This window comes from Tenrec ecaudatus, chromosome 9 (assembly GCF_050624435.1).
Source record: "Tenrec ecaudatus isolate mTenEca1 chromosome 9, mTenEca1.hap1, whole genome shotgun sequence".
In the NCBI taxonomy this organism is placed as follows: Eukaryota; Metazoa; Chordata; class Mammalia; order Afrosoricida; family Tenrecidae; genus Tenrec; species Tenrec ecaudatus.
This window is the reverse complement of record NC_134538.1, coordinates 614,103-630,396: the sequence shown is the minus strand read 5'-3', so window position 1 is coordinate 630,396 and position 16,294 is coordinate 614,103. Positions and strand designations below refer to the sequence as shown.

The following is a 16,294-nucleotide window of genomic DNA, read 5'->3' as shown; positions in this document are numbered from 1 at the left end:
TGGGGCTGGTTCAAGAAATGTGTCTAACGCCAGTGCACAAGATCACCACAAGGAAGGGAGGTGCCTCTGAGGTGACTGCCTTGAGAAGATCCTTCCATCTTAAGACAAGACTTCCCTGAAGTCATCCTCACAGTGAACAACGGTTTAGCTTAACTGGTAAAAAAGGTCTATCTTGAACATTACGGTCTGTGAAGGGGGATCAAAAACAGCAATTAAAAAAACTGGATGGGAACCCTTGGGCGACAGTGTTTATGCTAACGAGCTCATAGCTGTACAACTTGAAGAATGTAATCAAACATCACTAACTTGCAGAAACGGTTGAATTGGTGTATGTTTTGCTGTAAAGCTAAACAACAAAACCAGTAACATTTACAGGGGAAAATTACTTTAAAAATAGATGAGAGAATATGGTTGGAAAAACTGACATCAAGAGACGTGCTAACCAAGGCAATAACCAAGTCACAGCTAGTGCCACTGCGCTAGTTCAGATTTGACCAGTGCTAGCAACACGGCAGGAGCAGCTAGTGGGTTTGAAACACCGACCTTTTTGTTAGGAGCTCAACACCAAACCCACAGAGCTACCAAAGCGCTAAAGGCAATGCCGGGCTCTTAATTGAAACTGGGATTAAAAACAACTAAAAGATATAAAAGGCACTATTGTGGGGGGAGGGAGCGGAAAAAGAGGAGTTGATACCAACTGCTCAAATAGAAAGTAAAGGTTTAGAAAATAATGATGACAACGTATGTACAAATATGCTCGATGCAATTGATGTATGATTGTTATAAGAGCTCCCAATAAAATTATCTTTTAATAATAATAAAAGGCATTATTGGGACAATTGGGGAAACCTGCGTATGAACTATGTGTCTATGAGAGAACCACACATATCAGTGTTAGATTTCCATTTGTGCTAATTATGTCGCATATCATTAGAGTGCTCTGCACAACACGTTATGTAAGAGAATGACCTTATTCTTAGAAGCTGTTTACTGACGTATCTAGGGTGAAAAGTCATAATGTCTGCACCTAACTCTCAAATGGACCGGGGGAAAAAGTATCTAGAGAGATATAAAAGCAGGTGTGTCAAAGGTTAATAATTGGCAAAACAAGATATGAAAAAAATTCTAATGTTAAGTAGCAGCAGGTGTTGATGATTGACTGGATATTGAGGACAAGGAAGGTAGAAGAAAGTAGACATAATATAGAAGAAGAAAAAATAAAAAAAATACCTCAAAGTTCAGGCCTCCTCTTTCTCCCTCTGAATAGCTGGTGGTTTTGAATTACTGACTTTGTGGTTAGCAAGCCGCTCAACGCATCACCCACTACACAACCAGGGTGCCCCAGCTCAGTGTGTGCACAGTTGTACAGGGAGGGCTGTACTACTCGGGCCAAATGAACTGCATGAGATTAAAAGGTCAGCAATTGCTCAGAAGGCAGGAAAAAAGGATGAAGGGACTTGGTAAATACAGGGAGGAAGTGGGAGGAATGCTGCTCATTGTGGGGAAAGCAGTCAATGTCATGAATCAAAATGCGTATGAACTGTTGGCTGGAAAACCATTTGCTCTGTAAACTTTCACCCAAATCACTGGAAAAAGTTAAGTCTCCCACTCAGCCACTCCCACAGGGACACTTCAAAGACAATCACTGAAACCTGACTCGGGTGTTATGTCTGGAGAGCCACAGGAAGAGGACTTGGCACAGAGCAGGGTAGTAGCAGAGCTGGGAAAGGGAAGATGAGGGAAGAACTGTTTTCAGGAGACACACATCCTGAAATAAAGCAAGTAAGCTATTAGAATGGCATTTAGGAGGAAATATGGGAACAGAACTCGAGCTATACATCAGGGTTAGAAGTTACAATTGGGAAATCATCTACTTACATGATAGCTTGATTTCGAGCAATGGATGATATCTGAGAGTAATGTAAGCGGGAAAGAAGAAAGTTTTCAATATGACCAATAAGGTGACTTACTGACCTGGGGGGGGGGGCAGGGGGGAAAGGAGGTAGGAGAACAACCAGGAGAGTTCCGTGACACAGACACAAGGTGGAGAAGAAGATGAAGGTGGAACTGATCCAGAGAATGACCACCAATGTCAGCATTACAGCATCAGCAGAGAAAGTGATGCCCAGGAAAGCTGGAGATAAGGAGGTTATCAGTGAATTCTGCACAGGACTAAAAACTAGGCTATCGGACCCTAGAAAGGGGCAGATGATGTAGAAATGAAAGACTGGGCATAAAACACTCACTCACTCATTTAAGTTGACCTTGAATAGAAGAATGCAAATAGGCTATAGTTAGAGGGAGCAGCAGAAGCATGATTGTAGAGCTGTATTCTGTGAGAGAAAAGGGTGATCTATGGAGACTTGTAGATACAGAAACAAACAAAAAACAAACAAACCAAAACTCATCACCAGGGCTCGAGCTTGCAGATGCAGAAGGGAAATATATCTATAGATAGATAGATAGATAGATAGATAGATAGATAGATAGATAGACAGATAGACAGATAGAGATAGCTATCTCAAAGTGACTTGCCGAAGCAAGATTATAGGCATTGATGGGAAAGACACGAGAAGAGGATTTAGTTCTAGAAGTTGAATGAACAAAACCCTCTAAGATAGGAAGAAAGAGAGGAGCAGTCATGAGGAGAGAAGCAGTAATAACAATAATAAAGGTAACAGCATATATTTTTTAGAAAGTTGGAGAAATAAATTGTCAGGTCAGGAATTCAGTAGTCATCCATGGAGGTGGCAAAAATTTCATGGATAATTCCCTGATGGCAATTCCATTTTCCCACCAGCTTTTTGAAGCCCCTTCCTTCATCTACCATGGACACAGGTGTGTGACTCTAGCCATCACACCTGCAACTACATGGATGGGAGTTTCTGACCTCAGGGTGGGGAGGCTTTTCAACTTAGACAGAAGGTAATCAAAGTGACATCTCTATGGCTTTACGACAGGTTCATTGTTATCTCGGTAAAAGGCCACTTTCTGCTTCCAATAGTAGATATGGCAGAATTAAACACTGACCTTTCAGAGGGCATAGATCAGCTTGAAATCCCACTCAAATTAAGTCACCTACAAACTGCGACTTCTTGGGATTCTTTTTAGCACTGTTTTGCAGTAACCTCAGGATATATGGACAGTCGTTCCTGATATCACATATCATGTTTTACAAACTAAGTTTGCAGCAGCAAATACTTTATTGAAGTTATGTGGTTACTAGACAAGTGAAAGAACACTTTTATGGCCTTTTATTGCCATACCCAGATTACGCAGAATTACTTACTTCACTGTGTCAGCAGGCATAGTTTAACAAATATTTTTTAAAATGGTAAAATCACATGGTTAAAAAAACAAACGACCCCACATACATCTTTTAGGAGATGGAAAAAAAAAGCTTTTGATAAATGTTAACATCTTTTCAAGATTAAAAATTCTTAGCAACTAAGAAGAGAGACACTCCCTAATCTGATAGTGAATATTTACCAGAGGGAAAAATGTCTATAGCAAACAATAAACGTCATTAATGACAGGATGAACAGTTCCCTTCCAAGTCAGGAACAAGACAAGGCAGCACAATTCTACTCCACACTGCACTTGGCGGTCCTCGTTACCAGTGTAAGGAAAGAAAAAGACCTTTGCGGAATAAGTGCTAGAAGAATAAGCAAAAGCAACAGGATATTAAAATGAGGGGTTTAACATAATTTCTGGATTCAATATCAACACACAGAAGTGGCTTCTACATAGTGGTAAAAAACAGCAGATTATTTAAATCATATCCATTAACATATAAAAACATACCTCAATGATGTGTACAAGGGTGAATCCAAAAGTATGGCTACAAAATCATAGAAACCTTAATTTCACAAAAATATCAGTGTGAAGCTTTCATACATCAGATATCACATTTTATAAACTAAAAGTTTGCATGCTGATCAATGCACCCTCCACCAGGTCTCTACACTTGTGAATGTAGTGTTTTCATCTCTCAGCCTTTCCTGAAGAGGCCCGTGTTCTTTAGTTTATACCATGACATGGTAGTTTGGGCCTCCTCCAGAGTCTCAAATCACGTTCCTTTGAAAGGTTCTTTGAGTTCTGGAACCAAAAAGAAGTCAGAAGGGGCATGAGCGTGGTTTCCCCATGAAATTCTCATAGGTGGGCCCTTGCTAGCCTCAAAGAATGATCAGGAGCATTGGTGCAATGGAAAAACTCTTTGGCACAACTTTCCTCGGCTGTTTCTCACCAATGTAGTTTTAATTTCCTTCCATCTTCTTCCTGATAGGCCCCTATGGCTGGCCTGTGCTATTCTAAAACAAAAACAAAAATTCAATCTGGATTATTCCTTTGGAATCCCCCAAAATGTCACCACAACCTTCTGAGCTCACCTCTCTAACTAGAATTTAAATGGCCCCATAGAGTCACGTGGAAGTCACTGTTGAGAGGGAAACTTTCTGAAGGCACCCTACAGAGACAGAAAGAATGTGTCTGCAGCCAACCACTAAGCTCAAAGACATGTTTAGGCGTGTTTGTTTTGTTTGGAATAAACTCATGTGTGCATGAACTGGGTGGACCCTAGTAGCAATACTTTTGGACTTGTTCTCATCTGTAAAACATCCATGGGGAAAACATGTAAAACACCTATGGCTCACTGAGACCTCAGAGGAGACTTAAAGAAGTGGGAGACGCAACATACTCATATATAAGAATTCCTTATTATAGAGACATAAAATGGGGAGTCAGAGGCGTCTGACCTCTAAACTTGGCCAGGGGCTACACAGAATCACTATAAGCATCAGCCCAAGATTGATTCCCTGACACAAAGATCAGACATAATCCTTTTCTCTCCAACCTTTTTACAAATTCTGACACCAGTTGGCCTCTCACAGTACTGTTTATATCTCTGCCAGGTTCCACTACTCATTTCAATGGTCCCACAGTCAATATGCAGAACTATAGAGTTTATTAGAGAAATAACAGGTTACAATTTAGGATAGAGTTCTTCACTCAGGGCTGCTTCTTGTCAGCCATGCCCATAGGCAGGCCTCTCTGGCCTTTGACTCCTTAGATCCTCAGCCCCTTGGGCCTCTTGGCCAGATTGGCCTCTGCCCTCCTCAGGAAAGGGCTACAAAGCTCTTTCATTCAGCCAGTAGGTACCCAGACCCAGCCCATTCCACCAGTAAGCCTCAGACAAAGGGGTTCAGAACTCTTACTCTGTGAGTCAGCAAGGCTAGCTCTGCCAAGTGCCCAGAGGTACCTCACGCCACCAGACAGCCTTGGCCCTAAGGTGCTCAGCTCTCTGGCTCCGTGGGCTGGCAAATCTAGTTTAGTCAAGTGCCTAGAGGCCCCCCACTCTGCTAGGAAGCTCATTGCCCAAAGACACACACCTCTCTCACTGTGAGCCAGGAAGCCCATGCTACTGTCTGCTGCCTCTGGCATGGCCATTTCTGTGCTGCTACTACTCCCTCTCCCTCTGTCTTCATCTCCTGGGTCTAAGAAGTTCTCAACTGCATGGAGCTGTAAGCAGAGAGACAGGATCAGACAACCACCAAGAAAGAAGAATCAGGAGCAGGATATGGCATGGTAGGTTTGCTGAACCATGGACAGAGATCTCAGTACCTTTGGGCCAAGGTTTATGCCAAGGTTTACCAGACCTCTGGATACTTAATGGCAGAGTTAAAAGAGGTTTTTAAAAATTATTATTATTGTTATTTTAACTTTTTAAAAATTTAATCATTTTATTGGGGGCTTGTACAACTCTTATCACAATCCATATATACACCCATTGTATTAAGCACATTTGTACATTTGTTGCCATCATCATTCTCAAAACGAAAGAGCTTTCTAACACCTGCTAGAGCAGGGCAGGACCAAGGTAGGTGAGCTGGATTGCCAAGAGGCCAGAAAGAGGTAGACCTGCAGGCACAAGTAAGAAAAGGCTATTCTAACCGAAGAACTGTATCCTGATCTGTTCCAGTTCCTGTTACTCGATTCCCCAGTACATGTCAAAATCATGAGAGCTGACTAGTGAATTGTCAACCCAGCAGAGAAGTAAAGGGTGGCATAGGAGGGGCAGCTGGTGTCAGAATTGTTATGTTTGAGCCCATTCTAGCAGCCATGGTGTCAATGTAACACCTTGATCCTGATCTCCCTTCAAGGGTACATAGATCACAGCGACAGCAACAGTGACGAGAAGTACAAGACCAAGCAGACCTAACAGGGACAGGTCCCCATCAAGGAGCAGCACTGGGGAAAGGAACGTGATCAGTTAGGTAAAACAAGGTTGGCAGTCCACAGGCCCTTGATGGTTAATTTAGCATGTGGGGACAAAGGCCATGTCCTTGCTGTGCTACCAAAACAAATTTGAGAGAAGAGATTGGGCCATTTCCTTTCTACCTCTGATGGTCTGTTTCCCTACAAAGTATCACCTGACCCCACATTCTATAAGCAAGTCTCAAAAAGTTTGTGGAAAATGGAATCAAGAGTATTACTGAAGTTATAATCATTATATAACTATGTAGAGGGGAAAAACCATTTTAATAACTTTTTAAAAAGCTACTAAAGCTTCAGTGACATTGAACCTAGGAATCTCATTTTATGATCACTATGAAATGATTTGTCTGACCTGTGGCTGAGCAATTACCACATGACTGCCCTACACTAAGTAGTATGTCTTCGGGTAGGTGAACCTTGCTATTACCGTATATACTTGTGTATAAGCAGAGTTTTTCAGCACATTTTTAATGGTACAATTAGGTGCCTCGACTGATATTCGGGTCAGCTTATATTCACATATACACGGTAGGTCTAATAATCTTGTACAAGTTAAAATTGTTAACAGATCTTACCCTCCCTGCCAAAAAACCCCATTAAAACCTAAGTTATGAAATAAAATAGGTTCTTGGGCTATTTTTAGAGTAAGAAACTAAAAGAAAGAACATAAAGGTGTAGAGGTGGCTTAAGAAGTCCTAGGCTCATGCCTCAGAAGAGGTTTCATCACCAAACGGAAGAAACTGGTGGCTGGGCCAGTGCAGGCTCTCCTAAAGCCCAGGACTTGCTGGAGCTCAAAGCCAATGAAGACCACTAACTCTTTGGTAACCCACATAGGAGCACCATATCCCACCTCTGCAGTTTCTTGGGATGGGTGCTGCCACTGGGGTAGGAACTTGGGTACCTAGGTGACCTAGAAAGCAGCGTTATCAGGCACGTGTTGAAGTGACTTTTATATGAAATTTCTGTCTCTCGGCTCTTGCGTGGCAGGGAAGGCTGCTCAGGTGTTGTTCCTGCGAAGGTGCAGGGTGTTCCGGGTTAGGTAACATTCAAAGGACTGCTATTTCCATGCCACATCCCACCTGCACTCCACCACCAGACGCTGTCAGGACGTAGTGTCCCAGGGTGTTATCAAAATCCAGCATACCCAACAAAGTTTCAGAACATTTTGTGATTCAGCCTGCATTGCAAAAGCAAAGCAAAAATTTAGCTCCAAAGTTGCAAACAAACCAATCACATGGTAATGAAGGGATTGTGGCCATGGTGTGAGACACAAGACCTGAGGAGTTGGCCCTTCAGGAAGACCTTTGTCAGAGGAAGTGGGAGGCCAGCAGCATCCCTCAGGGTGGGCACCCTGCCAGGATGGGTTGAGGCAAGGACAGGGTGGCCTGAAGCTAAGCCTCAGCACTAATCTCCCCTTTGCTTACAAAGGTAGGGTCCTACTGGGGTGGGAAGGCTGCTCAAGACTCATCAGCGTCTCTGGAGAGCTGTTGGATTGGGGAACTTCTGTGTCAACAACAGCAGGAGAAAAAAAAAGTCCTAGCTTCTGGGTTTTCCAGTAACTCCAGTTTGAGAGAGAAGGTACCTTATCCATATGGAAGATCAAATCCAATTCACAAACATTTTCAAAACACTTATCCAGGGTCTCCACAAAAACCTGAGAAACAAAGAGAAACAGATCATGAAAAAACATTCACACCTTCATGAATGTTACATTTGAAAGTGCCGAGGGCACTTTGTCTCCAAATTAGCCAATCACCATATTTACCTCAACTTGAGTTCCTAGAGTAAGAAAACTCGATTTTAGCCTAGAAACATAGTCAATCCCTTACATTTGGCTTCCTTTCCCATTCATGAGATGTCGTTAACATCACAATATTTCATCTATGACTTTGATTCACTTTTCATTATGGATTACACTGTGACTACTGGAAACTTGTTAGAATTACACCTACTACTCATCAACATGTCACATTTACAGAATAGTAAAAGCATCACCTACTCAGCTGTTTTGCACAATAAAAACACGTGTCTGGCAGTAACAAACCCAAGGTATTGGTGAGAGTAACACTGGTTGTATGGTCCAGGGTATCTATCTGTCAACTTGGCCTTGATTCTCAGTTTTGTGATGCTGTAATGTGGCAGTTACACAATCATATAGGTATCCTCCATTCTGTGATCTGATTTGGTCATCCTCCATTTTCACATTATACCAATTTCCACATAACAATTTGGTCCCTAGAACCTAGTCATGCCAATAATAAAAGGGATGTATTTAAAATGTATATGGAGGAAAAAATGTATATGGATGAAATGGAACAGAATGGAAATAATGAGAATGTTTATAAACTGAAGTATGTAACCGATGTCACTGAAAAATTTGTGTAATAGTTGCTGACTCGGAACCTCAAGTGCTAGGTAAACCTTTAATCAAAACGCAATATTATCTTTTTTAAAAAAAATCATTTTTGGGGGGCTCGTTCAACTTAGCACAATCATACATCCAAGCACATTTGTACATTTATTGCCCTCCATTCTCAAAACAATAGCTTTCTACTTTAGCCCTTGGTACCAGCTCATTTGTTCCCTCCCTTCCTGTTTGTCCTCTCTCATGAACCCTTGATAATTTATAAATTATTATTATTTTGTCATTATCTTACACTGTCCGACGTAGCAATACTATTTTTAAAAAAGGAAAAAGAATGACCATGTTCCTGGACTATCTTCAGAGTAAAAAACTAAAAGAATGAATAGGATGAATAAATGGTTATAAATTTCATCAAATAGATTGGAAAGGAACTCTACCCAAGGTGACTAATCCTACTAGATATGTGTATCTACTTAGCAAGAGTATGAACAAGGGGTTACCCATGTTTTTTTTAACAAAACAACCTTATCACCTTCCAAGTACTCTCCATTATACTTAATACATTTGTCAAATCTGTGATTCCATTCTTGAAAATATTTTTCAAATTCATCTATTTGGATGGCTGATAGCACCTCCCTTGTTTTTTTTCTTCACCTCTTCTACATCATTAAATCGCTGTCCTTTCATGTCACTCTTCATTTGCAGAAACAAAAAGAAGTCAGAGTGAGGTCAGGTGAGTCAGGTGCATGGGGGAAGGAGGCATACTGTGCTTTGCCCAAAACTGGCATATGAAATGGCTGCATTAGCAGGTACACTGTCAAAACCAGTCCCCTATCTGCCACAAATCAGGCCTTTTTGTCTCACACTGTTACACAATCTTTTCCGAATCGCTAAACAGAAAGCTTGGTTAACAGTATGACCTGGTGGAACAAACTCCAAATGCATTAAAAGTTGAAATTTTCATCCATTTGGGAAGCTGACAGACGTCCAGAATGAGGTTTGTCATCAATCGACATTTCACATTTTTAAAATGAGAAAACCCCTCATACACTTGAGTTTTTCCCATAGTGCTGAGCTTTGAAGCTGTATTCAACATCACAACAGTTTTATGGCATTATTCCCAAGCTGTAAACAAAATTTCACAGCTGCATGCAGTTCTCTTAAATTGGCCATCACAAAACACAAGGTTTGAATGAAACTTTCTCTCTCTCTCTCTCTCAGACACACACACACACACACACACACACACACTCCCTGTGACCAGAGAGAACCTTCCCAGGCGATGCCACTGGGTGCACTAACTCAGAGCGAGTTTATGATGCTCCTCTAGTGGGGAAAATGAATACCATATTGGAGGTGGGGTGGAGCACATCTCATAATAGCGTGAAGTCATTGTAGAAAGAAATATAACTCACAGAACAAAATAACCAGGAAGAACAATACCCAACTATGTATATATTAAATGTTTATGTGAACAAATATTTTGGGAGTGTTTACTACATGGTCTGTGGACAGTGCAGTAAAGTCATGCTCTGATTCTGTTTATATTCCAGGTGTGGGAAGAACAAGAAGTCAGATAAACCAGATGCTTTCCACAGTCCCAAGTGCACTGAAGGAAGTAAACAGGATGAGTGACAGGTTATTTAGATGGGGTAGCAAGAAAATATCTCCATGGATTAGCATTTGAGCTGAAACTGAAATGATGAAAAGAAGTGAGTCATTGGAAGAGACCAAGAGTGAAGGAGCCCAATGGACAGAACAAGTGCAAATGCCTTAATATAATATACTGTTTCACCTAATTTACATAAAAATTTATTAACTATATATAATCAAAAATTAAACTCATTACCAGAGGCGATTCTGACTCAGTCAAAAAAATGAGTGAACACACACACGTGTCTGAGGCTGGAGGGACTAAAGTTCAATGAAGAGAAGTAAGAATGGGCGGATCCTATCAGGCCTTGTAAGCTGTGGTAATCAACCAAACCCACTACCATCGGGTCCATTCGGACTCACAGTGCCCCACAGAGGGTGTCTGGGGCTGTACATCGTTAGCGATGTCTCCTGAGGAGCAGCTGGTGAGTTTGAACTGCTGATGTGCTCAGTAGCCCAACATTTACTTCGCAGCTCCATCAGAGTTCTTTGGGTTTTGAACTGAAGTTTGGAGTTTATTCTAACTTAATATATTATACATCTGGGTTTCTTTACAAAGATAAAAATGACTGCTTATGTGTTCTCAAAACTATGCTTATTTTTCATGCAACACCATTCACAATAGCCACCAGTAGAAACTGAAATGTCCATCCATAGGGGACTTGATAAATAAAATGTAATACACAGACAATGGACTACTACTTAGTCATGGAAAGAAAATGCCCACAATACTATGAGCCTCAAAGACACTAGGCTGAGTGTAGAAATGAAGAAAAGCCAAAGTTTATTAGTGGCTATCAGGGCAGATAGAGGTCAAGAGAAGATCAATGGTGTTTTGTTTTTGTTTACAATGATGAAAACTCTGGCATCAGCTAACAATAATAGGTACTCCACATTATTAATATTGTTGGCATTATTAAGTTGTGCATCTAGGAAAGGGTGAACTAGTGAATGCTGTGCTTTACTATAACGACAAAAAGAGCAGCTACTGAAGCTGCTTATAAACAGGCACACCAAAAAACTTCATGGAATTGATATTCCTGGTTTGGAGATTTAGTAGAATGGGTTCAAGGGACGTCCCAGTCAATCGGTTTATTATTGTTTCCAGTGTTTGTGTTCTACTTCCCACTTCAGTATGCAGTGCTTAGGGTCTTAGAAGCTCGAGTGTCCACCCAGGTACAACAATTCGTTTTTAGTTAAGTGGAACAGGAGAGGAAGAGAGAGATGCCGGAATAACATGAAATGGAATACGTGATTAACTGCCTCATGAAGGACTGACTCCTTTGCTTTGAGATGGGAATGAGACCAGGTATAAATGCACACCTGTTAAAAGGTAAAATTTCAAGGTAGGTATGTCCAAGCAGAACTGGACAGGTCTACGTCCCATCACAGAATGTTTCATTATAGGATGTAGGCATATACTTATTATCTATAAAACTTTTTATTGCAAACATTACAGAATGTTGTGATGGAAGATTTCACAGAAGAATCCTGATCAAAGGGAGTAAAATGTAGAACAGAAGAGGCTAGATGATACTACTGCCTGGAAATAATCTTTAAATTTTAAATCAGTGTTTCCCTAAGTGGGCAATGCCTCCCCTGAGGGACGGGGGGGGGGGGGAGGGGGGAGAAGGTTGGAATAATTCAGGGGAGATCAAAAGCAGATGCCTGCCTATACTTTATCCTGAATTATGGGTTCTAGTAAAAAAGTTTCTCATTGCCAGGAGGACAGTGAGTAGTTTCTTTCCTTTTTTTGAAAAGGGAGGCAAGGCAGTCAGTCAAATAAGTTTGGGAACACATGCTTTAAATCAAAACTATTGCCTGAAGTCATCTTGAATGCAAATAATGGTCTAGCTTAAAAGCAAAGAATGTCTGACCCGAGCACTGTGCTCATTTAGAAGATTGTCTGCATGAAGTCAGATTAACAACAATTTAAAACGTTAGAGGAGAAACTTAGAAGGCAATGAGTTTATCTTGATGAAATAATCAAACTTTTCGAGGATTACTGGACACTGGCTCTGAACTGATACTAATTCCAGGAGACTCAAAGTGTTTCGAAGGCTTGCCAGTCAGAGTGCGGGCACATGGAGGTCAAGTTATCGATGGAGTTTTAGCTCAGGTATGGCTCATCATGGGTCCAGTGGACCCCAGACCCATCCTGTGTTTATTTCCCCAGTTCCAGAATGCATCATTGGAATAAACATACTTAGTAACTGGTAGAGTACCATATTGGATCCCTGAGATGTGGTATAAGGGCTATTATGGTAGGAAAGACCAAGTGGACACCATTAGAACTGCCATTGCCTAGGAAAATAGTAAACCAAAAGCAGTCCTGCATTCCTGGAGGGATTGCAGAGATCAGTGCCACCATCAAAGACTTGAAGCACGCAGGGGTGGTGATTCTTACCACATGCCCTTTTAACTCACCTATTTGGCCTGTAAAGAAGCCAGATGGATTCTGGGGAATGACAGTGGATTATCATAAACTTAACCAGGTGGTGACTCCAATTGCAGTTGCCATTCCAGATGTGATTTCATTGCTTGAGCAAATTAATACTTTTCCTGGTACATGGTATGCAGCTATTGATCTGGCCAATGCCTTCTCAATACCAGTCTTGAAGGACCACTGGAAGCAGTTTGCCTTCAGCTGGCAGGGGCAACAGTACACTTTCACAACTCTCTCCCAGGGGTAAAGCAACTCTTCTTCCCTGTGCCATAATTTAGTCCGAAGGGACCTTGATTGCCCGTGTCTTCCGCAAAATGTCGCACTGGTCCATTATATTAATGACATTATGCTGATTGGACCCACTAAGGAAGATGTATCAAAGACTCCAGATTCTTTGGTACAACATCTGCATGCAGGAGGTTGAAAAATTAACCTAACAAAGATTCAGGCACCCTCCACCTCAGTAAAATCTCTAGGGGTCCAGTGGTGTGGGGCATGCCGAGACATTTCTACTGAAGTGAAGGATAAGCTATTGTATCTGCACCCCCCCAAACAACTAAGCAGGAGGCACAACGGCTAGTGGACCTCTGGATTTTGGAGGCAACATATCCTTCATTTGGGTGTTCTACTTGGACCTATTTATCAAATAGGCCTCCAATTGTGAGAGGGGCCCAGAACAACAAAAAGATCTGTAACGGGTTCAGACTGACATGCAAGCTGCTTTGCCACTGGGACCAAATGATCCAGCTGACCCAATGGTGCTAGAGTTGTCAGTTGTAGAAAGAGATGCAGTGTGGAGTCTTTGGCAGGGCCCTACTGGTGAATCACAGCGTGGATTATAAGTCCTGCTATCCTCTGCAGACAACTACTCCACTTTTGAAAAACAGCTGTTGGCTTGTTATTGGGCCTTAGTGGAGACCGAACTCCTCACCACGGGTCACCAAGTCACCATGAGGCCTGAGCTGCCCATCATGAACTGGGTATTGTCTGACCCACAGAGTCATAAAGTTGAACGTGGACATCAGCACTACATTGTTAAATGGAAGTGGTACATACGAGTTCAGGCTAGAGCAGGACCTGAAGGTACATGTAAGCTGCATGAAGAAGTGGCCCAAATGCCCAGTCTCCACTCCTGTCACAGTACCTTCCTTCTAGTCTTCACCTAAGGCCTCCTGGGGAGTTCCTTATGATAATTTAACTGAAGAACAGAAAATTTATGCTTGGTTTACTGATGCAGGTGCCACTCGTAAGTGGACAGCAGCAGCACTACAGCCCCTTTCTGGGATCTCCCTAAAGGACAGTGGTGGAGGGAAAGCCTCCCAATGGGCAGAACTTCGAGAAGTCCACCTGATCGATCAGTTTACCTGGAAGGAGAAATGGTCAAATGTGAGACTGGGCTGTGGCTAATGGCTTGGCTGGATGCTCAAGGAATCAGAAGGAACATGATTGGAAAACTGGTGACAGGGAGATGTGGGGAAGAGGTATGTGGACATAGACCTCTCTGAATGGGCCAAGAAAGTAAAGATAATCATGTCTCATGTGAACAATCATCAAAGGGTTACCTCTGAAGAGGAGGGCTTTAATAATCAAGTGGATAAGATGACATGTGCTGTGGAGACTAGCCCTCCTCTTTCTTTTTTTAAAAATCATTTTATTGGGGGCTCGTACAATTCTTATCACAATCCATACATACATCCATTGAGTCAAGAACATATGTACATTTGTTGCCATCATCATTCTCAAAACATTTGCCTTCTACTTGAGCCCTTAATATCTGCTGCTCATTTTCCCCCTCCCTCCCCACTCCCCCCAACCTCATGAACCCTTCATCATTCATAAATTATTATTTTGTCATTTATTACACTGTCTGACATTTCCACGCCCCCCCTGCCTTCTTCTCTGATGTCCCTCCCCCAGGGAGGAGGTGATACATAGATTTTTGTAATCAGTTCCCCCTCTCTACCCTACATTCTCTCCACCCTCCAGGCATCACCACTCTCACCACTGGTCCTGAAGGAGTCATCTGTCCTGGATTCCCTGTGTTTCCGGTTGCTATCTGTACCAATGTACATCCTCTGGTCTAGCCAAATTTGTAAGGTAGAATTGAGATCATGATAGTGGGGGGGGGGGGAAGTATTTAAGAACTAGAGGAAAGTTATGTTTCATTGTTGCTACCCTGCACCCTGCCTGGTTCATCTCTTCCCCACAACCCTTCAGTAAGCGGGTGTCTGGTTGCCTACCGATGGGCTTTGAGTCTCCACTCCGCACTCACCCACCTTTTCAATGATAGGATTTTTTGTTCCTTGATGCTTGATACCTGATCCCTTCGACAGCTCGTGGTCACCCAGGCTGGTGTGTTTCTTCCATGTGGGCTTTGTTGCTTCTGAGCTAGATGGCCACTTGTTTGACTTTGAGCCTTTAAGACCCCAGACGCTATATCTTTTGATAGCTGGGTGCCATCAGCTTTCTTCACCACGTTTGCTTATGCACACGTTTGTCTACATTGATCATATCAGGGAGGTGGACACCCACTGATAGGGTTTTTAGCTCTTTGATGTCTGATAACTGGTCCCTTCTGTGGTCAGACAGGCTGGTTTGCTTCTTCCATGTGTAGCCCTCCTCTTTCCTCTGCCACTCCTGTCATTGCCCAATGGGCACATGAACAAAGTGGACATGGTGGCAGGGATGAAGGTTATGCATGGATGTAGCAACATGAACTTCTATTCACCAAGGCCGACTTGACCACTGCTGCGTGCCCCATCTGCCAGCAGCAGAAACCAACACTGAGTCCAATATATGGGACCATTCCTTGTGATCAGCCGGCAACCTGGTGGCAGGTTGATTACATAGGACCACTTTCATCATGGAGAAGACAGCGTTTTCTTTTTTTTTAATGTGTTACCACTTTTCTTCCCATTTATTAATTTTTAAAATCGTTTTATTAGGGGCTCATACAACTCTTATCACAATCCATACATACATACATTGATTGTGTAAAGCACATCTGTACATTCATTGCCCTCATTATTCTCAAAAGATTTGCTCTCCACTTAAGCCCTTGGAATCATGTCCTCATTTTCCCCCACCCTCCCCCCTCCCTCATGAACCCTTGATCATTTATAAATTATTATTTTGTCATATCTTGCCCTGTCCGACATCTCCCTTCACCTACTTTTCTGTTGTCTGTCCCCCAGGGAGGAGGTTACATGTAGATCCTTGTAATCGGTTCCCTCTTTCCAACCCACTCTCCCTCTACCCTCCCAGTATCACCACTCACACTGCTGGTCCTGAAGGTATCATCCACCCTGGATTCCCTGTGTTCCCAGTTCCTATCTGTACCAGTGTACATCCTCTGGTCTAGTCAGGCTTGCAAGGTAGAATTCGGATCATGATAGTTGGGGAGAGGGTGGGGAGGGGGAGGAAGCATTTAGAAACTAGAGGAAAGTTGTATGTTTCATCATTGCTACATCATGCCTTGACTGGTTCATCTCCTCCCCTAGACCCCTCTGCAAGGGGATTTCCAGTGGCTGACAAATGGGCTTTGGGTCTCCACTCTG

General features: G+C 42.4%; 1 protein-coding gene across 2 annotated transcripts in view; it reads right to left on the bottom strand.

The window, feature by feature from the left end:
- AP3S2 (adaptor related protein complex 3 subunit sigma 2) overlaps positions 1-16,294 on the bottom strand; it is a 68,793-nt gene that overhangs the window by 32,430 nt on the left and 20,069 nt on the right. Inside the window, exon 4 of one of the 2 annotated variants that reach the window (XM_075557828.1) lies at positions 7,856-7,927. The exons of the other annotated variant lie outside the window; for it this stretch is intronic. Coding sequence (XP_075413943.1) covers positions 7,856-7,927 — 72 coding nt within the window. The remainder of the gene's footprint in view (positions 1-7,855; positions 7,928-16,294) is intronic. 2 annotated transcript variants of the gene reach the window in all.